This window comes from Heteronotia binoei, chromosome 14, assembly GCF_032191835.1.
Source record: "Heteronotia binoei isolate CCM8104 ecotype False Entrance Well chromosome 14, APGP_CSIRO_Hbin_v1, whole genome shotgun sequence".
NCBI classification, from domain to species: Eukaryota; Metazoa; Chordata; class Lepidosauria; order Squamata; family Gekkonidae; genus Heteronotia; species Heteronotia binoei.
Genome location: NC_083236.1, coordinates 50,600,587 through 50,627,435, shown reverse-complemented (window position 1 = coordinate 50,627,435; position 26,849 = coordinate 50,600,587). Strand labels below are relative to the sequence as shown.

Here is a 26,849-nt window from a genome sequence, read left to right as displayed (position 1 = left end):
TTTGAGGTAGAGGCACCATATTTTCAGCACAGCATCTGATGCCTCTCCTCAAAACACCCTCCAAGTTTCAAAAGGATTGGACCAGGGGGTCCAGTTCTGTGAGCCTCCCCAAAAAGGTGCCCCTATCCTTCATTATTTCCAGTGGAGGGAAGGCATTTAAATGTGACAGCCAGAACTCTCTTTCTGATGACCCTGAAGTAGGGGGAGGACGTCCAAACTGGGGGATCCCTTGCCCCCCCCCCTGAGAATTGGTAACCCTACCCCCCACACACACCATCCGAAACTGCCATTTCCTCCAGGGGAACTGATTTCTGTAGTCTGGAGAGCAGTTGTAATTCCAGGAGTATGCCAGCCACACCCACCCCACCCCATAGTTTCAGTACAAAGAAAACTGTGAAAAATAACTAAAGGCATTCCCTCTCCAATAAATTCTATTTCCATACAATCCAATACTACTACTCATACATACAATAGCCTGGAGCTTTTTTTTGTAGCAGGAACTCCTTTGCATATTAGGCTAGACACGCCTGATGTAGCCAATCCTCCTGGAGCTTACAGGGCTCTTAGTACAGGGCCTACTGTAAGCTCCAGGAGGATTGGCGACATGAGGGGTGTGTGGCCTAATAAGCAAAGGAGTTCCTGCTACAAAACAAAAGCACCCTGCAGTAGCCTTTTCCAAAAATACATTCGATCTATATAAATAATGTCCGCTCAAGTATAGGTTCACCGTACCACTATTTTTCTGCAGTTCATTCAGCAACTATCCATTCACATATGCATAACCCATCCGCTTCTGTTCTTCGTCTTCTTCCTCTTTAATAGAGTAGAGTGCTTGTGCAATCCCAAAGCAAGAGAGCTTGTACAGCCCCAATTTCCAACGAGGATGATATATCCAATAATGGTCTTCTTCTCTTCCATGACTTTAAATATGGAATGTGATAAATTGCCACTAGAGGTCCACTGTACCACTCTTTCTTTTACAGTAGTTTGGCAACCCTATAACAAATGCAAAATCATTACCTCCCCCACCCCCTCCCAACAACAACCTTCTGCAGCTTGGGGAAGGGAGCTGTCTGGCAGAACTCGCTGTGTGTTCTATATCTCAGTGCGCTTCGAGCAGCATTTTTATTTGTCTGATTAAGCATCTGTCTTTTGCTCATCCTGGGATTTGCAAAACGTTGGCAAGGTTCTTAGCAGGTGCTCTCTGAATAATGCATTCGCAAGGCTGTTGTGCAACAAGTATTATTTGCTCCGAATGTGATTCATTAAACACACAAACGCGCTGGTTTGAAATTGCGCACATGACGGAGCATGTTTTACGACACTCGGAGGGTTTCAGATTAACTCTGCATTATGGGGCGTTGAGCCTGGCCGGCAGCACTTGATCTGCGATGGCTGCTCCATGTTGCAGTCAGTGACTGAGGAGCATGATTGTGTGCATTTTCTCTAAGGGAGTTTCTATCAAATCAAATCATCTGTCTCTTCTCACTGAGGACAAGGCTAAAACCCACTTATTTCTTCGATCAATCAACATTAGGGTTGCCAAGTCCCCTGCGGCCTCTGGCAGATATCATAGGTACCATAGAGTTTTCTCCTCCCAAATTGCAAGAGCATCCAGGAAAACCATAGAGTTTTCCCAGAAACGCCTAGAGCAGCCAACGTACGGCGTTACTGGCGCGATGCCATCACTTCCGGGTGACGTTATTGTGCCAGCAACATCAGGGGAGGAACCTCCAAAGTGGGAGAGCCCCTACCCGGCCTGGGGGCTCAACAAACCTAATCAACATGGTATCCAGGGCACTTTTGTAGCAGGAACTCCTTTGCATGTTAGGTCACACACCCCTAATGTAGCCAATTCTCCAAGAGCTTACAGGGCTCTTCATACAGGGCCTACTGTAGACTCCAGGAGGATTGGCTACATCGGGAGGGGGGGGGGCTAATATGCAAAGAAGTTCCAGCTACAAAAAAATGCCCTGAACATCCTTCCCCCAAGGAGATCAGGGTGGCAGTTTTAGAGGATAAGCAAGGCCTAGTCTACGGTGCCAACAGGGTGCCAGTTACCCCCTCAACTAGGAGGAGGTAGGGGGACTTACCAGGAGCAAACAGATGCCTAGTCCAGTGTTACTGGCCATGTGATGACATCACTTCACTGTTCACATCAGAAGGGACATCATCATATTGCCGGCAACAAGGGAATGCTCTCGCATTTGAGCAAAGTGTCTATGGTAGACGTCACTTTTACCATAGATTTTTGCCCAAATATCAGAGCATACCTACATTGCCAGTGACATGATGACATCACTTTCTGTGTGTCCCAAAAGTGAGATCACTGCATTGCCAGCAAAGCAAGCCTAGGCCCTCTTTTGCTGCTGGTAAGTCCCCCTTACTGACCTGCTGGTTGGTGCAGGGGGAAAGGTCTGGTAAGCTTACTTGCAAACCACAAGTTAGGGCCTAGAGATCTGGAATTACAACTGATTCCTCAAGACAACAGAGGTCAGTTGTCTGGAGAAAATGGCTACTTTGGAAGATAGACTCTACAGTATTATAACCCAATTTAGGTAGGGTTGCCAAGTCCCCCACAGCCTCCGGCGGGGTATAATAGGTACCATAGAGTTTTCTCTCCCAAATTGCTAAAGCATCCAAGAAACCATAGAGTTTTCCTGGAAGCTCCTAGAGTGGCCAGCGTGTGATATCGCTGGTGACATGACATCACTGGACTGGCAGGTTGGGAACCTCCTGGGTGGGAGAACCCCCGCCCAGCCTGGGAACTTGGCAACCCTAAATGTAGTCCCCTGTGGCTTTTGGCGTAGGGTTGCCAATCCCCAGGTGGGGGTAGGGGATCCCCTGGTTTGGAGACCCTCCCCCCGCTTCAGGGTCATCAGAAAGCGGGGGAGGGGAGGGAAATGTCTGCTGGGAGCTCTGTTATTCCCTATGGATATTTATTCCCATAGAAAAGCATGGAGAATTGATCCGCGGGTATCTGGGGCTCTGGGGGGGGGGCTGTTTTTTGAGGTAAAGGCACCACATTTTCAGTACAGCATCTAGTGCCTCTCCCCAAAATATATCTCAAGTTTCAAAATGTTTGGGCCAGGGGGTCCAATTCTATGAGCCCCAAAAGGTGACCCTATCCTTCATTATTTCCTATGGAAGGAAGGCATTGAAAAGGTGTGCCTTTAAATGTGATGGTCAGAACTCCCTTTGGAGTTCAATTATGCTTGTCACAACCTTGCTCTTGACTCCACCTCCCAATGTCTCGTGGCTCCACCCCCAAAGTCTCCTGGCTCCACCCCCAAAGTCCCCAGATATTTCTTAAATTGGACTTGGCAACCCTACTTTGGCGGGGGAATTTTTTGCATGTCATCATGCCAGTGACGTCGTGCGCCAGCCACTCTAAGAGCTTCCAGGAAACTCTATAGTTTTCCTGGAAGTTCTAGCAATTTGGGAGGAAAACTCTATGGCACAACAACTCTTAGAGAGGCTCGTGCACGACATCGCCAGCACAATGACATCACTTGTGAAGGGATCCCCCCTGCCGGCCCACTGTGGTCGGGAGGGGATTCGCCTGCTGGCCCACTGTGGGCTGGTGGGTTGGGGACCTCCAAAGCAGGAGAACCCCTGCCCAGCCCAGGAGCTTGGCAGCCCTGGATATTGTGCAGCTAAGCTTTAGAACAGGTTCCTTTGTAAATTATAGCATCCTGCTATAGTGGGAGAACTCCTAGCATCCTGAGTGCTTTGCCCATTGGTGCCCCAGGCACCGTTGGGAGGGAATGGTGGGGGGGATAGAGGACATGCTGGTGTCAGCAGCACACTGACTTCACTTCTGGTAAAATGACATAGTGGATGCTCTAGAATTTACAAAAAAAATCCCTCTATGGTAAAATGATAGAGTTCTTGTAGATTCTAGATCATCTAATGACATCACTTCCAGGTTTTACCAGAAGTGACGTCAGTGCACCAGACTCTTGCCTTCATTTTCTACCAGGAATTGTTGGCTGTGGCAGTTGCAGTTCCAAGAGATCTCTAGACATGACATGGAGGTTGGCAGGGCTTTTTTTGTAGCAGGAACTCCTTAGCCTATTAAGCCACACACCCTTGATATAGCCAATCCTCCAAGAGCTTACAGGACTCTTAGTACAGGGCCTACTGTAAGCTCATGGAGGATTGGCTACATCAGTTGGGTGTGGCCTAATATGCAAAGAAGTTCCTGCTATAAAAAAAAGCCCTGGAGGTTGGTAACCTTAACCTTTGATTGAATTTGTCATGAAGACTGTGTGTCTGTGTTTTGTTTTGGGGAAAAGAGATTGTATCTAGGTTGCTATTTGGCTAAGTGCAGAGAGAGAGAGAGAGAGAGTTTATATCACCCTCCTTCCCCAAGCTTTTTTTGTAGAAAAAGCCCAGCAGGAACTCATTTGCATATTAGGCCACATCCCTAACACCAAGCCAGCCAGAACTGCATTCCCATGCATTCCTGCTCAAAGAAGCTCTTCTCCTTCCAATGCCAATGCATTGACTTGCCCCTTTAAACACTACGGGGGGCTCCTCTCTTTTTGCACAATGCCAAGGCCGCGTTCCACTTACATATGAAAAAAAAAATAGCAGAAAAGGACACTCAGCATAAAATGAAATCAGAACAGGGATCTTAAATGTCACTAGGTAATAAACATGCAAAAAAGAAGTTCTTATTAAACACGCATCGCTAGCGTTTTAAAAGCCAGGCCTATTAAAGGACTCCCTTGGGTCTCTGTAAGGTCAAGTGAGGGAATGGAGCATTTTTTTTAATGGGATGTTGATTAATTCCTAGACTGGAGAGTATAAAAAAAAATGTCATTTCAGTCTAAACTGGAGAAAACAGATCGCCGCAAGGACTTCTTGATTAGGGAAGACAATGATGGTCAAGGGCTTATTTAGCAATGCTGAATAATCGCAGGCTTGATTGGTCCCCGGTTCAAGCGTGCCTGGTACGTTATATTCCCAGATGGGGAAGCTATTTGTTCTCATCCAGATGTGCGAGGGCTGTGTTAGAACAATACAGCAGTGTGGGAGAGAGGCCTCCCTGTTTGGTTTTTATGGGTGTTTTCTACAGGGTTTTGACAGTCAGTCGTTTAAATCAGGGTTGTCGAACTCATTTGTTATGAGGGCCGGATCTGACATAAATGAGACCTTGTTGGGGGAGGCTGGGCTGTGTCGGGCCGGGCCAGGTGTGTACCTATTTAAGATGAGGTAGCAGAGACACAAACTTTTTAAACGACACAGACAAGCACGACTAAAGGTTTTAAAAAAAAAAAAAAAAAACACCTTAAAATAAAACATGGTTAAAATGTTAGCATTTTTTGGTCTTAAAGGTGCCTTCTTCGTATTTTTCCCATGGGATCCAGGGAACTGGTCAAAGGAAGCTCTAGCTCTTTCCATCCTTGCACAGGGGACCAGGAGGGGGAGGAGCCTCAGCTTATGTAGAAAATATAGGTTTTACTCTGTAGCTCCTGTGCGATTGGGCAAGCCTTGCAAAGCAAACTGGGATGCAGAAGGAAGCAAAGGAGAGGGAAGCAGAAAAGAGCCAGTTGCTTGGGGGCCTGATTTGGCCTCCGGGCTGCATGATTGACACCCCTGGTTTAAATAGTTAACAGTATTATCCCTCCCAACAATATTCCCTCATTCCTGCCTAGGGATGCCAGCCTCCAGATGAGACCTGGGGATCCCTTGGAATTGTAGATCGTCTCCAGATTACAGAGATCAGTCCCCTTGGAGCATAGACGTTTTGGAGGGTGGACTGTGTGGCCTTGTGCCCTACTGTGGTCCCTGCCCTCCCTGAGCTCCATCCCAAATCTCCAGATGTTTTTCAATCTGAAACTGGCAACCTACCCCAACCCACCCCCCACTGGTGGACACGGTGGGCGGGGGGGGGCTGGCAACCCTATTCCCACCTCTTCCCCCATGCAGAAAGAGTAGAAAGATGCAAAGAAGGAGAAGACGAAGAAGAAGAAGAGGAGGAGGATGGATTTATACCCCACCCTTCACTTTGAATCTCAGAGTCTCAGAGCAGTTTACAATCTCCTTTACCTTCCTCCCTCACAACAGACAGCCTGTGAGGTGGGTGGGCTGAGAGAGCTCTCACAGAAGCTGCCCTTTCAAGGACAACCTCTACCAGAGCTATGGCTGACCCAAGGCCATTCCAGCAGGTGCAAGTGGAAGAGTGAAGAATCAAACCCGGTTCTCACAGATAAGAGTCTGCACACTTAACCACTACACCAAATCAGAAGGGGCAGAAACAGAGAAGGAAATAAAGAAGGGAAAAGATCCAGTTAACCCGTTGAGAGCTATGTCTGAAGAGCATCATTGGAAGACTACAATTCAGAAAAGTAAATCAGATTGCGTGGCTCTTCAGTACAAGACACTGGGGGACCAGCAGGGTGCATTGGCCAGTGTGCCAGACCAGGACCTGGGTTCAAATCCCCACTCAGATACTAAACACAGTGGGTGAACTTTAGCTGGTCACCTTTTTGTCCAGCCTAGCCTACCTCCCAAGGGTGTTGAGAGGACAAATTGAGGGGGAGAACAGTGTACACTACTCTGGGTCCTTTGGAGCAATGATAAGACAACAATGTGAGGGTAGATTTGCTTCTTGTTGTCAGATCAAAATATTTCCACCATGCCACAGAAGCTCCATATGCAGCAACAGGAAGAAATAATTGACACAAACACACTACTATTCATGTTGGATTGCTGGAAACACACTAGGCTCTCCATGTCTATGTTACAGCTGTTCTCCAAAGATTCTTCGCAGAAACACCCCTTTGGATAGATCCAAGTGGGCAGCCGTGTCGGTCTGAAGCCGTTGAACAAAGCAGGAGTCAAGTGGCACCTTTAAGACCAACCAAGTTTTATTTGGAACGTAAGCTTTCATATGTTCTCTAAGCACACTTCATCAGACAATGATCCCCTCGTCTGATGAAGTGTGCTTAGAGAGCACACGAAAGCTTACGTTCTGAATAAAACTTGGTTGGTCTTAAAGGTGCTACTTGACTCCTGCTTTGTTCACACCCCTTTGGCCCTCTCATCTTGGGGTCACCAGCCAAGTCCAGGTTGGGAAATTCCTGGAGATTTTCGGGTACGGCCTGCGGGGGGCGGGGAGAGGGTTTGGGGATGGATCTCAGCAAGGTATAATGCCATGACAGCCACCCTTCGAAGCTGCCGTTTTCTCCAGGGGAGCTGATCCCTGTAGTCTGGGGATCCAGTGACATTCCAGGAGATCTCCAGTCCCCACCTGGAGGTTGGAAATCCTATCAGAATTTCTATTTCTATTTATCAGATTTATATCCCTCCCTCCCCTGACAGGCTCTTAGAGCAGGGGTGGTCAATGGTAGCTCTCCGGATGTTTTTTTTTTGCCTACAACTCCCATCAGCCCCAGCCAGCATGACCAATGGCTGGGGCTGATGGGAGTTGTAGGCAAAAGACATCCGGAGAGCTACCGTTGGCCACCCCTGTCTTAGAGAACTTGAAACGTGCTCAACATGCCAATTATGATCCACGGTGGTTTTTTGTGCAGCCTTCTACTCCTTTGGGCTAATTGTTATTGAAATCATTTGAAAGAAATGAACTTCTAAAGAAAATCTTTACAGAAACAGAAGAAATTAAGTAGGACTAGCTTTTCCTCTATTGATGGACAGCACGTAAAAGCTATTGCTGTTCTGTAACTGTGCTGCTGTCACTGAGACGGGCGTGCAGAGAAATCCACAAAAGTTACTAGCAAAAACAGCCTACCACCCTTTTTATAGGTTCCTTTGGGACTTGATTTAAAAAAAAAAGCAGGTGTCTTGTAGCTTACAAAATTTTCCTTGTCTAGTCTCCTGCAGGTGAGTCTAACTCACCAAAGGTAACTAGGAAACTGTTATCCTAATAGAATTATGCCCTTCTGCAACAAGTATAGTAAATGGCAGGGCTTTTTTTGGTAGAAAAAGCCCAGCAGGAACTCATTTGCATATTAGGCCACATCCCCTGACACCAAGCCAACTAGAATTGTGTTCCTGTGCGTTCCTGCTAAAAAAAAAAAAAAAGCCCTGGTAAATGGACTTAGAATGGTGTAACTCTATTTACAAGAGCCCCGTGGCACAGAGTGGTAAAGCTGCAGTACTGCAGTCGGAGCCCTCTGCTCACAACCTGAGTTCAATTCCAGTGGAAACTGGTTCAGGTAGCTGACTCCAGGTTGACTCAGCCTTCCATCCTTCTGAGGTCAGTAAAATGAGTGCCCAGCTTGCTGGGGGGAAAGTGTAGATGACTGGGGAAGGCAATGGCAAACCACCCCATTAAAAGTCTGCCATGAAAACTTGAAAGCAACGTCACCCCAGAGTCAAAAATGACTGGTGCTTGCACAGGGGACAACCTTTACCTTTAAAAAAAATTCTATTGAAGGATGAGGTTGACACAAAGCAATCCTTGAAGGCCCATCTCCATTGATATTCTCCAGCTTGCTAGTTACAGTCCTTTTCCAAGACCTTGCTATCTGTGCCTTCGCCTTTGGAGGTGAGATAGATCGCAATCAGAGACAGGGCCTTTTTGGTGGTGGCATCATGCCTTTGGAAAGCACCCTCCCATTATAGGGGGCTTAAAGGTAAAGGTAGTCCCCTGTGCAAGCACCAGTCGTTTTCGACTCTGGGGTGACGTCACATCACGACGTTTTCACTGCAGACTTTTTTATGGGGTGGTTTGCCATTGCCTTCCCCTGTCATCTACACTTTCCCCCACAGCAAGCTGGGTACTCATTTTACCAACCTTGGAAGGATGAAGGCTGAGCCAACCTGTAGCCAGCTACCTGAACCCAGCTTCTGCCGGGATCGAACTCAGGTCATGAGCAGAGAGTTCGGACTGCAGTACTGCAGCTTTTCCACACTGCACCATGGAGCTCTACTATAGGGGCTTGCCAAGGGCCTAATCTTACATTTTTTGGGCAAGAAAACCACTGCTTTGGAGGGTGGACTTGATGACATTGTACCACACTGAGGTCCCCCCCCCTCCCCAAATGCTGCCCTCCCTGGGCCCCACCCCTCAAATAATCAGATATCCCCCCCCCCCCGAACTGGTAACCCTGCAGGTAGAGTCTGGAGATCACCCGGAACTACAACTGAGCTCCAGATGATCGAAATCTGTCCCCTTGCAAAAACAGCTGCTTTGGAGGGTAGACTGTATGGCATTTATACCTCACTAAGATCCTTCTAGGGTTGCCAGGTCTAATTCAAGAAATATCTGGGGACTTTGGGGGTAGAGCCAGGAGACTTTGGGGGTGGAGCCAAGAACAAGGGTGTGACAAGCACAATTGAACTCTGAAGGGAGTTCTGGCCAGCATGTTTAAAGGGACCACACACTTTTTAAATGCTTTCCCTCCCTTTGGAAATAATGAATGATAGGGGCACTTTCTTTAGGGGCTCACAGAATTGGACTCCTTGGTCCAATCTGTTTGAAACTTGGGGGGAGGAGAGACACTGGATGCTATGCTGAAAATTTGTTGCCTCTACCTCAAAAAACAGATACACACACCCTAGAACCCTGGATACCCACAGATAATTCTCCATTATACCCTATGGGAATCAGTCTCTATAGGGAATAAGAGAGTGCCCAGCAGATATTTCCCTCCCCCCCCCTCCTGCTTTCTGATGATCTTGAAGCAGGGGGAGGGCCTCCAAACTGGGGAGATCCCCTGCCCCCAACTGGGGATTGGCAACCCTAGGTCCTTCCCCTTCCCAAACCCTTTTCTCCTCAGACTCCACCTTCCCAAATCTCCAGATATTTCTCAAGCCAGAACTGGAAACCAAAGACAATTTGCTGGGGGTGAGGAAGGTGAAGCAGAGCTAAACTTTAAGAAACCGGGTCAGTGAATGAATTTTTGTTCTTGTGACTCTTGAAGCCGGTACGGTGGGCATCTGTGGGGAGGGGGATGTACTTTTCAGTAGTAGTCTCTTCAAGGCCATGATTTGTTTTTCACTTGCGGCCATCTCTGACAGCGCTGTATTTGGAAGAAGATGAATTGATTCTAGGTTTTTAATTTAAGTAGCAAATTCTGTGGCAAGTTCAGAACAAGCGTGTACCGTTGCACTTCCGCAATGACAAAGCAATTGTGTGTGTCAGTATTAAACTACTCCGGGAGAGGTTTGTGCTGGAGAAATCCGGGATTGTCAGCAAAATGGCATTGTCACAACAGCCATTAGCAATTGTTAGTTCACAATGCTGGAAGGCTACCAAGTGGGAGGTAATTGTTCTTCTCGGGGAAGCGGCACACTGTGGCGAAACAGCATCTAAGTTTCTGATAGGGTTGCCAAGTCCAATTCAAGAAATATATGGGGGCTTTGGGGGTGGAACCAGGAGACACTGGGGGTGGAGCCAGGAGAAAGGTTATGACAAGCATAATTGAACTCCAAAGGGTGTTCTGGCCATCACATCTAAAGGAACTGCACACCTTTTAAATGCCTTCCCTCCATTGGAAAAAATGAAGGATAGGGGTACCTATTTTGGTGCTCATAGAATTGGACCCCCTGGTCCAATCCTTTTGAAACTTGGAGGGTGTTTTCAGGAGAGGCACCAGATGCTATGCTGAAAATTTGGTGCATCTACCTCAAAACACAGCTCCCCAAGAGTCAATACCTGCGGATCAATTTTCCATTGTAACCTATGGGAATCGGTTTCCATAGGGAATAATGGAGAGCCCAACAGACATTTCCCTCTCGCTCCCCCTGCTTTCTGATGACCCTGAAGTGGGGAAGGGCCTCCCTGCTCCCACCTGGGGATTGGCAACCCTAGTTTCTGAAGATGTCGGTCAGCTGGCCAGAGGGTTGCCAGATCCCCAGTCTGGGCAGGGTTTTCCCCAATGTTCAGGGCTTCAACCCACTGCCAGCCCTATCCCCAAAAAGCTTCCTCATGCAGCAGAAATGATGTCATAGCAGTGTTCCCTCTAAGAGCCAGTTTGGTGTAGTGGTTAAGTGTGTGGACTCTTATCTGGGAGAACCAGGTTTGATTCCCCACTCCTCCACTTGCAGCTGCTGGAATGGCCTTGGGTCAGCCACAGCTATCACAGGAGTTGTCCTTGAAAAAGCAGCTTCTGGGAGAGCCCTCTCAGCCCCACCCACTTCATAGGGTGTCTGTTGTGAGGAGGAAGGTAAAGGAGATTGTGAGCCACTGTGAGACTCTGAGATTCAGAGTGGAGGGAAGGATATAAATCCAATATCTTCTTCTTCTGAGTTAATGGGAGCTAGCTCACGCATTCCTGTCTCAGCTCAGGGAAAATGGCTCCAGAGCAAACTAATTTATGCAGTAGCTCACAACTTTAATGCCAGTAGCTCATAAAGTAGAATTTTTGCTGACAAAACTCCACAGCTTAGAAGGAGTGTTGATTATCTCACTGGGGATGTCATGCAGTGATGCTCTAGCATTTATGGTAAAAACTCTATGGTTACCACAGGATTTTGCCCAAAATGCTAGAGCCTTTACTGGTGTGATAATGTCACTTTTGCACATATTGCACACAGTGACTTCACCCCACTCACCCCACTCACCCCACTCCCAGAAAGCTGCCTCCCAGCCCCCACTGGCAGGGTAAGTCCACTTGACAATCCTAGCTTGACATTTGCCTGCCTGTAGTGGGTAAGAACATAAGATCGGGCCAATGGCCCATCCAGTCCAACATCTGTCACACAGTGGCCAAAAAAAAGGTGCCATCAGGAGGTCCACCGGAAAACAGGGAGGCATTTAAACCAAACTGCTTTCTGCTCATCATCACAGACTGCATTAAAATTCATGAAAGGTCATGGCAGTTCTTCAGTTTTCAAACATTGCTTCATGAAGCACAAACCCTCCGAAATTTGTGACGAACTTTAGTTCATCGGCCGATTTATGCCTATCCCTATTAGAATGTCAGATTAGGATCTTGGAAACCTAGGTTCAAATCCTCTTTATGCTGCTGTGAAAGCTTAGTGATTGACTTTGGGCTACTCTGTGCCTAACATACTAACAGGGTTCTTGTTGTTTTTAGCAGGACACGTCACATACAACTCTCTAGCAATCCAGTAGAAAATTCTATGGTGCCATATAAAATCCCCCACCCAAAGCCGGGTAAGACTTGGCAAACCTAGTGAGCCCTGCTCCATGCCCAGAAGATGGCAAAAAACCCCTCCAGGTTCCCTAGCCAAACTGGCCTGGAGAAAATTGCTGCCTGACCCTAAAGCAGTGAACAGCATTTCCCTGGGCGTGTAAGAAAGGACCGCGAGAACTAAGCACTGATGCAGCCCTTCCTGCCCTCCCTCTCATGATCTGCCTAAGTTCACAGATGGCCATCTAGCTTCTGTTCAAAAATGTTGTGTATGAGGACCAAAGCGAAGACTATTGTGTGTGTTCCTGCCTGGCTCATTGGAGCCATAAGGACTGAGCTTGGGGACTCAGGAACAATGGACTTCAGGATCCAAATACCTGTTGCCCTTCTCCAATCACGAGCCCATGGCCAGTTTGAATGACCCAATGGCGTTCTAGCACGGGAACTTTGAAGTGTATATAAGTTGGCCCCGGTGGCCCAGTTCCTCAGTCTTAGAGGGCAGCCCTATACTATGCTGCTGGTTCTTGTCTGTTCGTCTTTGTGGGATATAATGCCAATAGAGTCCACCTTCCAAAACAGCCACTTTCTCCAGGGGAACAGATTTTGTCATCCGGAGATCAGTTGTAATCCAGGGAGATCTCCAGTCTCCAGCTCAAGGTTTAAATACAAAACAACCAAAAAATTATAGTAATCAAATTACTAAGATATAATTCAAATATCACTTTAATTTGGTACTTGCTCTCAGCTGCTAGGACATTGTATGCGCAGCTGTGGAAACAGGGAAAAATACCAGAGAAATGGGACTGGATTGTGAAAGTTTTATCGTGGAGTGAGATGGACAAATTAACTAAAACTTTAAGAGACTATGATTTAGATATATTCAAAAAGGAGTGGAAGAAATTTAAAGGATATATGGAGAAAGAATGGAATGTAAAAAGACATTGGACAATTTTTTAGTATTAATGAGAGAAGAAAAATATTGAACTTTGATTGGTTAGCGGTACCTTTATAATTGAATTTAAATTTATAACTTCAGGGAAGTCAAATATTGGAGGGAGGGGGGGTTGAAATATCATATGGGTTAGTATAGAAAAGAGACAATTAATTATTGTAACCATATGTTATTAATAAATTGTTAAAACACAAAGATATAATTCAAATATCAAAGGTTCATATATCGAATATCAAAATATTCATTTCAGCACCGGAAACGTAAAGGTACAATTCCCAATGAGTACAATTCCAACGGAGTCCTGACCGACAGGAAGTCGACTTGAATACTCCTGCTTCAAACACTGTTTAAGCATAGGGTGTTCCATTAGTCACATGTTTAGACAAAAGGCTAAAACGCTCTGGGTAAATTTGCAACACTGTCTTTACTGCGTTCAGCAACTGCCAAAAACATCCGATAGAGAGATGGGACGAAAAAGTCTCCAGTGTGATCTCAAACCGGCACTACACTCAAAAAAGGCTCAAGGCCTTTTGGCTATTTATATCTCTGAAGTGACCTTTCTCTGTTTACTCTACCCCAGCTGAAGGTCGGCAACCCTAGTTGTGAATGTAAAATGGAACAGCACCTTGTATGCTGCACTGCCCTAAGTATACACCTGTTATATATACACGAATGCGATAAAGGTTGTAAAGGTTTTTGCGCAGTAAATCTGGGGAGGGACGGTGGCTCAGTGGTAGAGCATCTGCTTGGGAAGCAGAAGGTCCCAGGTTCAATCCCTGGCATCTCCAACTAAAAAGGGTCCAGGCAAATAGGTGTGAAAAACCTCAGCTTGAGACCCTGGAGAGCCGCTGCCAGTCTGAGTAGACAAGACTGACTTTGATGGACCGAGGGTCTGATTCACTATGAGGCAGCTTCATATGTTCATAAAATTGGTACATGAATGATGAACTTGGTTGGATTCCTCAGGCATGGCTTCGTAGCCGTCTTAAGCCAGTGTTGTTTTTCAGTGGATTGTGGCTCTCCATTAATAATTGCCTCCATCCACTCCCATGGCCAACCAAGGCATATGCTTCTTACCTAAGTAGCACGATACCTGGATATACCTGGTGGGTATTCATTTGAACAAAGGAGTCACATAAGCTTCAAAAGGCAAGCTTCACACTTGTACCCTAGACAGGGATGCCGGACTTCAGATGGCAACAGGGGCCGGGGCCGGCCTGGCGCTCTAGACCAGGCTAACTTCTGGCAACACCACCACCCCGCACTGATAACATCACCAAGTCACATGGGGTGCCCAATTTGGCACCCCCAGAAGGCCAGCACCCTAGGCAATTGCCTTGTTTACCTAGTGGCAGGGCCACTCTTGCCTGGGGGTCCCTCGGAATTACGGCTCATCTCCAAACTATAGTGATCAGTTTCCCAGGAGAAAATGGTTGTTTTGGAGAGTGGACTCCATGGCATTGTGCCCCACTGTGGTCCCTGCCTTTCCCAAGCACCATCCCCAAGTCTCCAGGAAATTCCCAGCCTGTTCCTGACAACCCTACCCTCCTCCATTCCCTACTAACAGTGGTCAAGGGGGACCTAGAAACCAAGGCCAACCCTGTCGTTAGGCAATTGCCTAGGGCGCCAGCCTTCTGGGGACGCCAAATTGGGCACCCCGCCCCCATCCATGTGAATTGTGATGTTATCCATTCGGGGGGGGCGCCATAAGTAGGGTTACGAAGTCCAATTCAAGAAATATCTGGGGACTTTGGGGGTGGAGCCAGGAGACACTGGGGGTGGAGCCAGGAGCAAGGGTGTGACAAGCATAACTGAACTCCGAAGGGAGTTCTGGCCATCACATATAAAAAGGACTGCACACCTTTTAAATGCCTTCCTTCCATAGGAACATATGAACATATGAAGCTGCCTTATACTGAATCAGACCGTTGGTCCATCAAAGTCAGTATTGTCTTCTCAGACTGGCAGCGGCTCTCCAGGGTCTCAAGCTGAGGTTTTTCACACCTATTTGCCTGGACCCTTTTTTTGGAGATGCCAGGGATTGAACCTGGGACCTTCTGCTTCCCAAGCAGATGCTCGACCACTGAGCCACCGTCCCTCCCCAATAATGAAGGACCTTATTTTTGGGCTCATAAAATTGGACCCCCTGGTCTAATCTTTTTGAAACTCGGGGGGTATTTTGGGGAGAGACACTGGATGCTATGCTAAACATATGGTGCCTCTACCTCAAAAAACAGCCCCCAAAGAGCCCCAGATACCAATGGATCAATTCTCCATTATTTCCTATGGGAATAAGTCTCCATAGGGCATAATAGAGTTACGAGCAGACATTTCCCTCCCCCCCCCGCCCCGCTTTCTGAAGCAGGGGGGGAGCGCCTCCAATCCGGGGGATCCCCTGCCCCCACCTGCAGATTGGCAACCCTAGTCATAAATTAGCCTTGCCTGGGGTGCCAGAGAGTCTAGGGCCAGCCCTGCTGGCAACCTTACCCCAGTTCTCTGTTCTCCCCAAACAACTAAACTGTTAAAAGGTGCCGCTAGACTCAACATTTGTTCTGCTATTAAACTGTGATGGGATATCTTGGAACGGCTTAAACATTTCCTAGGGTCAGGGCCCCGGCCCATCAAACGATGAATTATCGAGCTCTTCACCTTTGCTCTCCAAAAGGCAATTAGCGGATTGTTCTGAAAGGAGGAGGTAACACCACCAGGGCCTCCGCACGCCATCTGTTCTGAGCCAATATTTTTCCAGTGCTTTAATTTATGATGTGCAAGGAGAAATGGAGTGAATCTGTAGATGGGCGAGAGCTGAGATGTGTACATACCTTAAAGAAGGTTAGGGGAAAAACACTATTCTGCACAAAGATTCGCTCTGAATACCTCCTGCTGCTTCAAAAAAAAACACACCTCGAGAACAGCCAGCAGCTTCCTGACAAGGAGAGCTGCTCTTCAGTGGAACAGGCTTCCTCTGGAGGTAGCAGGCTTTTTTGTAGAAAAAGCCCAGCAGGAACTCATTTGCATATTAGGCCACACCCCCTGACATCACCATTGTTTTGCATAGGGCAGGGTTTCCCAAACTCCCCCCCCCCTGTGGCCCAGTTATTTTTACACTTCTTTGTGACCCACTAAAATTTGGGGGTCGAACCAGGAGACTTTGGGGGGTGGAGACAGGAAAGCCTGTCTCTTTCTTCTATAGAGGTCTCCAATGAAAACGGAGCTCAGACTTTGCAGCCTGTGTCAGTCTTCAAGCCTAGCTTTTATCTGCACAACACAGAGATGTTGGGGGATGGAAGGAAGGGGGGGAAGCCCTGGGAGGTAGTAAGCTCTTCGTTGGAGATATTTAAGCACAGGCTAGATGGTCATCTGACAGCAACGCTGATTATGTGAATTGAGACAGATCGTGAGAGGGAGGACACAAAGGGGTGAGCCAGTGTTTGATTCTTGTGGCCCTTTCTTATACGCCCAGGGTAATGCTGATTGCAACTTTGGGGTCAGGAAGGAATTCTTCCCCAGGCCAGGAATCCTGGAGGGGTTTTTTTTGCCAGAGGAGGGAATAGAACCAGTTTGGTGTAGTGGTTAAGTGTGCGGACTCTCATCTGGGAGAACCAGGTTTGATTCCCCACTCCTCCACTTGCAGCTGCTGGAATGGCCTTGGATCAGCCATAGTTGTCACAGTGGTTGTCCTTGAAAGGGCAGCTTTTGTGAGAGCCCTCTCAGCCCCATCCACCTCACAGGGTGTCTGTTGTGGGGGAGGAAGGTAAAGGAGATTGTAGACTGCTCTGAAACTCTGTGATTCAGAGTACAGGGTGGGATAGAAATCCAATATCATCTTCTTCTAGAGCAGGAGTCACTTGGGGAGTGGGGGTGGGGAGGTAATTGTGAATTCCCTGCATTGTGCAGGAGGTTAGACTAGATGACCCTTGAGGCTCATTCCAGGTCTATGTTTGTAACCTCCATAGCCTGATTGCAAGCATGTTAAAGCTTTCAGTTGGCCAATTCTGGAAACTGAATGCTGGTCTAAATGGACTTTAGTCTGACCAACATGCTTTTATACATTCTGACATGGGCACTCTATATATTGGCCACAGAATTTATCCTTCTGTAAATCTCTGTTAGGAAATGATGAAGCAGCAATACAGCTTTCTCACACAAACAGCCAGCAAAGGCACTGCAGCCTAGATATGCTTGAAGGGGCTGACTCACTCTTTCCTGTAACTTGCACTTCAGTCCAGGGCTTTTTTAATAGAAAAAGCCCAGCAGGAACTCATTTGCATATTAGGTCACATCCCCTGGCACCAAGCCAGCTGGAACTGAGTTCCTGTGCATTCCTGCTCAAGAAAAGCCCTGCACTTCTCTAAAAGGAAGTGGAGAAGGAGCAGGTGAAGAGGAGGAGGAAGAGAGTTGGATTTATACCCCACACTTCACTCAGAGTCTCAGAGCAGCTTACAATCTCTTTTCCCTTCCCCTCCCCACAACAGACGCCCTTCAAGGTAGGTGGGGCTGAGAGAACTGCACTTAAGCAGAACAGCTCTGAGAGCATTAGGACTGACCCAAGGTCACTCCAGCAGGTGCACATGGAGGAGTGGAGAATCAAACTAGCTTCTCCCTGATAAGAGTCCGCATGCACTTAACCACTACACCAAACTGGCAGGAGCTGCCGGCACCCCATCCCCCAAGTAGCAACACCTTTCACTTTGATGAGAGTACATGTAGGGTCACCAGACCCCCCAGCGAAGGTGGGATCCCCTGCTGCCAGGTGCACCTCCCTGCTGTCAATAAGCTGGGCGATCAAGGGAAACATACCCCCCCCCCAGAGGGAGACCCATCTGACATGCAGTGATGTGTCCACATCACTGTCCATGTGACCCAAAAGGGACGTTACTACATCTAGTATGTCGAGGTGATGCTCTGGTATTTGGGCAAAAAACCCTATGGTAGAAGCCAAATTTACCATTGAGTTTTTGCCCAAATACCAGAGCATCGCCCTAACATCCTGAATTTGACGATGTCACTTCTAGGTCAGGTGGCCAGCACAGGTACTGCAGCCTAGATATGCTTGAAGGACACACCACTGTATGCAAGGGTGGAATTCTAGCAGGAGCTCCTTTGCATATTAGGCCACACACCCCTGATGTAGCCAGTCCTCCAAGAGCTTACAAAAAAGAGCCTTGTAAGCACTTGGAGGATTGACTACATCAGGGGTGTGTGGCCTAATATGCAAAGGAGCTCTTGCTAGAATGCCACTCCTGACTGTATGTTGGATGGGCCTCCCTGCTTCTACCAGTAAGTCCTCCCATCCTCCACTGATTGCCAAGAGGGACCTGCCAACTCTAAGGACACACGAATCCAACATTCCATTAATTAGAATATATATTTTACAAGAGTTCTCACGTGTGTGTGTGTGTGTGTGTGCACAAAGCACACCCATACACACATTTCGTTTAACTCTCCTTCTTTCAAGGTTTTCAACAGAGGCTAGACCAGGGGTGGCCAAACTTGGGTGAGCTAAGAGCCACACAGAATAAATAAACATCAGATTTTTTTAGAGCCGCACGACATGAACGTCAGATTTTTGAGAGCTGCAAGGAATGAAGGAAGGAAAGCAAATAGATGGGGGGGGAGGAAGAAATTGAAAAAAACCAACTTAAACTTTAGATGCATTCTTCAAGCCACCAGCTGGCTTAGCTTGAAGAACTGATTTAAAGAGAGTAATGCCTTCTCCAAGCTGGCCAATGGGGCGGTGGGTGCTTCAAGAGCCACACAATATGTGTGAAAGAGCCCCATGTGGCTCCCAAGCCATAATTTGGCCACCCTTGGACTAGATGGATATCTAACAGCAATGCTGATTCTCAGGCCTGGTGCGTGAGAGTTGGTGAAGCAGGTAGCCGCCTATGGCGCCACTTCGCCGCAGGGGAAGGGGCGGGTGCAGGCGCCCTGTCCCCTCTATCCCTGCTCATGCCATCCCTTGCCTGGCCCTCTCCAGCTTCAGAGGGAGCTCAGAAGAGGCAAGAAAGGATGTGGCCTCTTCCCGGCTTCCTTTGAAGCGGGGGAGGGCCAAGCAAGGGGTGGGCACGGGATGCATGTTCTTTCTTTGAGAATGCGCGGCTCGGCACACCCCTGCCCCTTACCTGCCCCTCTCCTGCTTCAAAGGAAGCCAGGAAGAGGCTGAGTCCTTCTTTCTTGTGAAGAAAGAGGGAGGCAGCCTCATTTCCGGGTCCCTCTAAAGTCAGAGAGGGCCAGGCGAAGCCGCGCGTTCTCAAAGTAATGCTCGAAAGGGGCGAGGATGCAGCGTTTGGTCTGGGGCGCTAGAAACCCTAGTGCCAGGCCTGCTCATTCTATGAACTTAGGGGAAGTATTTGTGAATTTCTGGCATTGTGCAGAGGGTTGGACTAGATGACCCTGGAGGTCCCCTCCAACTCTATGATTCTAATGCAAAGCCAGGTCAGAGTGGAGCAAACCTCTACAAACATCAATGCAAAGCTTTTAATTAAAATGCCTGAGGAGGAGGTAAACCCTGTTCTTGCAAGGTGGCTTCTTTGGGATCTGCAAATTGGATTGTACTGCAATCTAATAAAAGGACTGCAGACTTGGAACGGAGTGTTATCGATTGATAGAGTGCTGTTTAAAAATAATTTTTTTCTTAAGAGAGAGAACACCTTTTCTCCCGCTGCAGGGTCTCAGGCAAATAAAAATCTTTCCCAATGTTTTCTATCAAAGACCCTTCACCAGGAAATGCCAGGGATTGAACTTGGGACCTTCTGAACGCAAAGCAGGTGATCTGCCACTAAACTACGGCCTCTCCACAAGTGTGTGTTATATGACATTGCTTTGTATCATATCAGACCGTTGGTTTGTGCAGCTCAGACTTGTCTTTTATGCAGGGCTTTTTAAAATTGTTATTAATTTTTTAGAAGCAGGAACGCACAGGAATGCAGGTCCGGCTGGCTTGGCATCAGGGGGTGTGGCCTAATATGCAAATGAGCCCCTGGTGGGCTTTTTAAGAACACAAGAGGAGCTATGTTGGATCAGGCCAATGGCCCATCCAGTCCAACACTCTGTGTCACACAGTGCCCAAAAATACCAAGTGCCATCAGGAGGTCCACCAGTGGGGCTAGAAGCCCTCCCTCTGTGCCCCCCAAGCACCAAGAATACAGAGCATCACTGCCCCAGACAAAGAGTTCCAACAATACGCTGTGACTAGTAGCCACTGATGGACCTCTGCTCCATATGTTGATCCAATCCCCTCTTGAAGCTGTCTGTGCTTGCACCCGCCACCACCTCCTGTGGCAGTGAATTCCACATGCTAATCAGCCTTTGGCTGAAGAAGTACTTCCTTTTCTACACAAAAGCCCTGTGTGAAACAATGGTGACATCAGGGGGTGTGGTCTAATATGCAAATAAGTTCCTGCTCGGCTTTTTCTTTAAAAAAAACCCTTCTATGACTGGCAGCAGCTCTCAGGGGCTCAGGCAGAGAAAGGGATCTTTTTTAACCAGGGGTGGAATTCTAGCAAAAGCTCCTTTGCATATTAGGGCACATACCCCTGATGTAGCCAATCCTCCAAGAGCTCACAAAAAAGAGCCTTGTAAGCTCTTGGAGGATTGGCTACATCAGGGGGTGTGGCCTAATATGCAAAGGCACTCCTGCTAGAATTCCACCCCTGTTTTTAACAATAGAGAAAACCATGCATGCCACCCCTGTGAAAGAGCAGAATTGTCAATCTCCAGGTGGTGGCTGGAGATCTACTACTCTTACAACTGATTTCCAGGTGACATAGATCAGCTCCCTTGGAGAAAAGGGCTGCTTTGAGGGGTGGACTCTGTGGCATTGTACCCGGCTGAGGCCCCTCCCCTCCCCATACCCCACCCTCCTCATGCTCCACCCCCCAAACCTCCAGGTATTTCTCAACATAGAGCTGGCAGGCAACCTTATGACAGAATAAAGACGAGAAGGTAGCAGCCACATAATCACATCACCCAAATCGGGGTATTGATTGAATCTAAAAGGGGAAATAGGATAATAAATGGAGGAGGAGGGGAAACCTATATTTCTCAGAGGAAGAGTAGGTTGAAAATGAGATAGAGATGGTGGTGGCAGAGAAGGCTGTCAAGTCACAGCTCATATATGGTGACAGGGTTTTAGGTAGGGTTGCCAATCCCCAGGTGGGGGCAGGGGATCCCCTGGTTTGGAGGCCCTCCCCCCGCTTCAGGGTCATCAGAAAGCAGGGGGAGGGGAGGGAAATGTCTGCTGGGAACTCTATTATTCCCTATGGAGATTTATTCCCATAGAAAATAATGGAGAATTGATCCACGGGTATCTGGGGCTCTGGGGGGGGGCTGTTTTTTGAGGTAGTGGCACCAAATTTTCAGTACAGCATCTAATGCCTCGCCCCCAAAATATCTCTCATGTTTCAAAACGATTGGACTAGGGGGTCCAATTCTATGAGCCCCAAAAGAAGGTGCCCCTATCCTTCATTACTTCCTATGGAAGGAAGGCATTGAAAAGGTGTGCCATCCCTTTAAATGTGAGGGCCAAAACTCCCTTTGGAGTTCAATTATGCTTGTCACAGCCTTGATCTTGGCTCCACCCCAATGTCTCCTGGCGCCACCCCCAAAGTCTTAAATTGGACTTGGCAACCCTAGTTTTAGGGCAAGAGATGTTCAGAGGTGGTTTGCCATTGCCTGCCTCTGCGTAGTGACCCTGGACTTCCATAGTGGTCTCCCATCCAAGTATTCGCACGGCCTGGCCCTGCTTAGCTTCTGAGATCTGATGGAATCAGGCTAACCTTGGGTCATCCAGGTAGGGCAGCCAACTCCAGATGGCAGCTGGAGATCTCCTGGGATTACAACTGATATCCAGGCGAAATCTGTTCCCCTGTAGGAAAAATGGCTACTTTGCAAGGGTGCATGTCATCTAGATCCAGGGATCAAGCTGATGTCTACTGAGATATATTAAAAGGTTTGGTGATGCTAGAAGCAGGGATGAAGTGATTGGCTGAACTGCCCTGATGTCATGGGGGGCAAGGTAGGCAGTAGGGCCTAATGAAGGAGAAGAAGCAGATGATGGAGACAGGGTTGCCAAGCCCCCAGGCCGGGCGGGGATTCTCCCACCCTGGAGGTTCCCAAGCTACCGACCCACATTAAGCCAGCGGGGGGAACCTCCCTCAACATTGCCAGTGCAATGACATCACCAGGAAGTAATGTCATCACACCGGCGATGCTGTGCGCTGGCCACTCTAGACGTTTCCGGGAAAACTTTGTTTTTCCTTGATGCTGTAGCAATTTGGGAGGGAAAACTCTATGGTATGATAGGTTGTGCACGAGAAAAAAGTCCCCCACCGGAAGCCGCAGGGGACTTGGCAACTCTAAGACTAAGACAGAGGCAGAAGAATAAATATCTGGTTAAGGGAAATGAAGTACTGGCGCTTGGTGGTTTGGGTCCACCAAACTGCATAATGTGAACATTTCTGAAGGGGCCCAGCTCCTGGAGATCTTTTCCACGTATGATCTCATTTTTCTATAACCTTGCACTTTGTATATTTCATATGGGAAATGTAATATATTTCTGCGTCCATCGTTAGCAATGAAAATGTCAAGGTGAATCCCGCAGCCGGTGGCCAAAAAAGCAAAATTGGTTCAAATCCTATCGATCAAGGAATGCTGGATTGAAGCCACTGCATCTTTCAATTGCCTTTAGAGTAATGGGGGAATGATATCCATCATTTGTCAGAAAACCATATGCAAGATTAAAGTGTATACGCGCGCACACGCACAAAAACTGAGGGACTAGAGAATTGCTGGAGGGAGAAAGCAAGCTAGAAATCTCCCACCTCCAAATATCATCCCCTCTAGAATTTTGTAATCTTGAAGGGGTCTGAACAGGATAAACGCAGTGGGATATAATGCCATAGAGCCCACCCCTCAAGAGAGCCAGCTTGGTGTAATGATTAAGTGCACGGACTCTTGTCTGGGAGAACTGGGTTTGATTCCCCACTCTTCCACCTGCAGCTGCTGGAATGGCCTTGGGTCAGCTATAGCTCTTGCAGAGCTGTCTTTGAAAGGGCAGCTTCTGTGAGAACTCTCTCAGCTCCACCTATCTCACAGGCAGTGTTCCCTATAAACTGAGTTAGGGTGAGCTAGCTCACAGATTTTTAGCCTCCAGCTCACATTGTTGTCTTAAGGAGGATGACCCCAGAGCACAATAATTTATGCAGTAGCTCACAACTTTCATGCCAGTAGCTCACAAAGTAGAATTATTGCTCGTAAGACTCTGCAGCTTAGAGGAAACATTGCTCACAGGGTGTCTGTTGTGGGGGGGGGGGGGTAAAGGAGATTGTAAAACACTCTGAGACTCTGATTCAGAGAGAAAAGCAGGGTATAAATCTATTGTCTCTTCTTCTTCTTCCCTTTATTTCCCCCTTAACTGACTCTCACCTGCTCTTCAGATCTCTTGCTCCTTGCCTGAATCTCTGGTTTTCATTTTTAAAAATTCTACCCCTTTGTTGTTGTTGTTTTTTAAAAAATCCTATTCCTTTCTGTTGGGGAGAAAAAAGGGGAAATGTGCAAACTGGTTTTTTGTCTGGATTGCCCTGGAAGAAACAGGGCAAGGGGAAGCTGGTGATGAGTCCAGTAACCCCATCCTGACCATCTGCATTTGCAGTTCAGTCTTCACACCTTGTCTCCCCAGACTATTTGCCATATGACAGCAATGCTGATTGTGTGAACTTAGGCAGATCATGAGAAGGAGAGCAGGAAGAGTTGCATGGATTGCCAGGTTCAAGTCAAGAAATATCTGGGGACCCTGGGGGGGGGGGCGTGTGGAGACTTTGGGGGTGGAGCCAGGAGTAGGGTTGTGGCAAGCATGATTGAACTCCAAAGGGAGTTCTGGCCATCACATTTAAAGGGACCGCATGCCTTTTACATGCCTTCCCTCCATTGGAGCTAATGAAGGATAGGGGCACCTTCTTCTGGGGCTCATAGAGTTGGACCTCTTGGTCCAATCTTTTTGAAACGTGGAGGGTCTTTTGAGGAGAGGTATCAGATGCTATGCTACAAATTTGGTGCCTTTACCTAAAAAAAAAAAAAACAGCCCCAGATACCAGCATATCAATTCTCCATTATACCCTATGGGAATTGGTCTCCTTAGGGAATGATGGAGTGCCCAGTAGACATTTCCCTCTCTCTCCCCCACTTTCTGATGACCCTGAAGTGGGAAGAGGGCCTCCAAACTGGGGGATCCCCTGCCCCCATCTGGGGATTGGCAACCCTAGTTGCATCAGTGCTTAGTTCTCATGCCCCTTTTTACAAATCCATGGAAACGCTGTTTGCCACTTTGGTACAAGGCAGCAATTTTTCTCCAGATCTGAGGGGAGGAGGCTGGGGGGAGACAACTTCTGGGCGTGGAGCAGGTGTCATTAGGGTGAGGGGGGGTATTTGTGGATTTCCTGCACTGTACAGGGAGTTGGACTAAATGACCCTGGAGGTCCCTTCCAACTCTATGATTCTATTATTCTTGTTTATTTCTCTCTGCTTCAATGTCCTCCATGAGAGTAGGGGATACTTTTTTATGTTGGAGGGAGTGATTTGCAGGAAGGTTTAAAATTCAAATTTCTCCCATTTTAGCAATTAACCAGCGCTTTAATTACTATCCTGGACCTCTGATTCTTCACTTGAATGTACATGCATGCCAAATAATTAAACTTCTTTCTTTTGTCTCCCTCTTCCCCGTTTCCCTCCTTTCTCTCTTCCTTTCTAGGTACAGACCCCATTTACGCCACAGACCCATTCCTCTGTACATTCCTGCTAATGCTGCATAAGCTCGTACACTTACTACTGAGCCTCTGATGGACCACTTTATCCAATACTCCTCACCCACCTGACCGAGAAGGAACCTATTTAAAAAATAATTGAGGGGGGGAAGGAACCCTCAATGAGAACTAGAATCTTAAAGATGGACAGAGAGAGACTGGGAAAAAAAAAGCATGACACGCTCGATGGGGAGGGAGGGGTTAAAGCATATTTTTGGGGACGTCACACGAAAGTCACCTAAAATAAAGCATCTAGATTCCAGATTCTATGGTATTAAGCAACCTGGTTCCACACAATGGTATCTATTATTTTTCCTCCCTGTTTTTTTTGTTTTGTTTTGTTTTCTGGTGTCTTTTTTCTTCTAAACCTTTCCACCAATGATTATTTTTGCACGGACTGTTCGACAGCAGCTTTTATGACAATATGTAAAAATGTAGGGGGCTCGGGGGGGGTCAAAAGGACACTATTTTTAGTAGATTATTGTGGTTAGACTTTTTTTTAAATCTTCCTGTTTTCCCTCTCTCCTCCTTTTTAATTAAATTATTTCTTTTGAAAACATTGATTTAAAGGGAAAAAAAGGCACATCTTACCATAATGGATATTCACTGTCGATAATATTTATTTTTAAATAAAAAAAAAAGATTGGAAACAAGGTAAGACATTTGTTTATAAACTGTATTGTATATTGCTGAATAACAGTTGAATTAAAAAAGAGATTTTGAAATAACGTTTCTGCACCCGGTTGTGAACTTCATTTTATATTGTTGTGACTGTTTTGTTGCCAACTTCAACTTGGGCAATTCCCAGATATGTGGGGGCAGATCCGGTAGAAGGCGGGGCTTTGTTAGAGGAAGAATCTCAAGAGATGTGATGCCATAGAGTCGACTTTCCAAAACTACCATTTCCTCCAGGGGAACAGAACTCTGTCATCTGGGGATCAGTTGTAATTCGAAGAAGAAGAAGAAGAAGAAGAAGAAGAAGAAGAAGAAGAAGAAGAAGAAGAAGAAGAAGAAGAAGAAGAAGAAGAAGAAGAAGAAGAAGAAGAAGAAGAAGAAGAAGAAGAAGAAGGTGGTGGTGGTGGTGGTGGTGGTGGTGGTGGTGGTGGTGGTGGTGGTGATGATGATATTGGATTTATATCCCACCCTATACTCTGAATCTCAGAGTCTTAGAGCAGTCACAATCTCCCCCCACAACAGACACCCTGTGAGGTGGGCGAGGCTGAGAGGGCTCTCACGGCAGCTGCCCTTTCAAGGACAACCTCTGCCAGAGCTACAGTTGACCCAAGGCCATTCCAGCAGCTTCAAGTGGAGGAGTGGGGAATCAAACCCGGTTCTCCCAGATAAGAGTCTGCACATTTAACCACTACGCCAAACTGGCTCTCCAGAGAACTCCAGGCCCCACCTGAAGGTTGGCAAGCCTAGCTGTGGCACTGTTGATTAAATTTTTATCCCACCTTTCTTTCAAGGAGCTCACAGGGGATCCCCCAATTTCAAAAGCTGCCTGCCTGCCATCTGCCAGCTGGCCATTGGGGGGAACCCATGAGCCTGAGGAATGTCCCCAACATGATGACACCACGTGGAACTGATATCATGCCAGGGACATTGTGCAGCTTTTGCCTCAAATGCCAAAGTTTTGCCCAAAATACCAAACTGTAGTCACACAACATCCCCAGTGTGATGTCACTTCCGTGTGACATCATCATGTCAGGGATGTTGCACACAGTGACATCACCCCACTGACTCCCAGAGAGCTCCCTCTTACCTCTCGCCAACACCAGATAAGGACCTGGCAACCTGAAGGGGAACCAATCTCTGTATTCTGGTGACTAGTAATTCCAGCAGAACTCCCGGTTCCACCAGGAAGCAGACAACCCTGCAGTCCCGTAATCTTACTGCCACACCCCAATGGTTCTCACTTCCTCCATTGTTGGTTTTGCTACATCGGAAAGATGTCCAGGAAGTAGGGGGTAAGTGGGGGAACGAGAGGTCACTTCTAGAGTATATGTACAAAACAACCCAAAGGGT

At 47.4% G+C, this 26,849-nt stretch overlaps 1 protein-coding gene across 1 annotated transcript in view; it reads left to right on the top strand.

Moving 5' to 3' along the window:
- VSTM2B (V-set and transmembrane domain containing 2B) overlaps positions 1–25,552 on the top strand; it is a 60,133-nt gene extending 34,581 nt beyond the window's left edge. The window contains exon 5 of the mRNA XM_060254482.1: positions 24,773–25,552. Coding sequence (XP_060110465.1) covers positions 24,773–24,861 — 89 coding nt within the window. The 3' untranslated portion in view covers positions 24,862–25,552. The remainder of the gene's footprint in view (positions 1–24,772) is intronic.
- Positions 25,553–26,849: the final 1,297 nt, after the last annotated feature.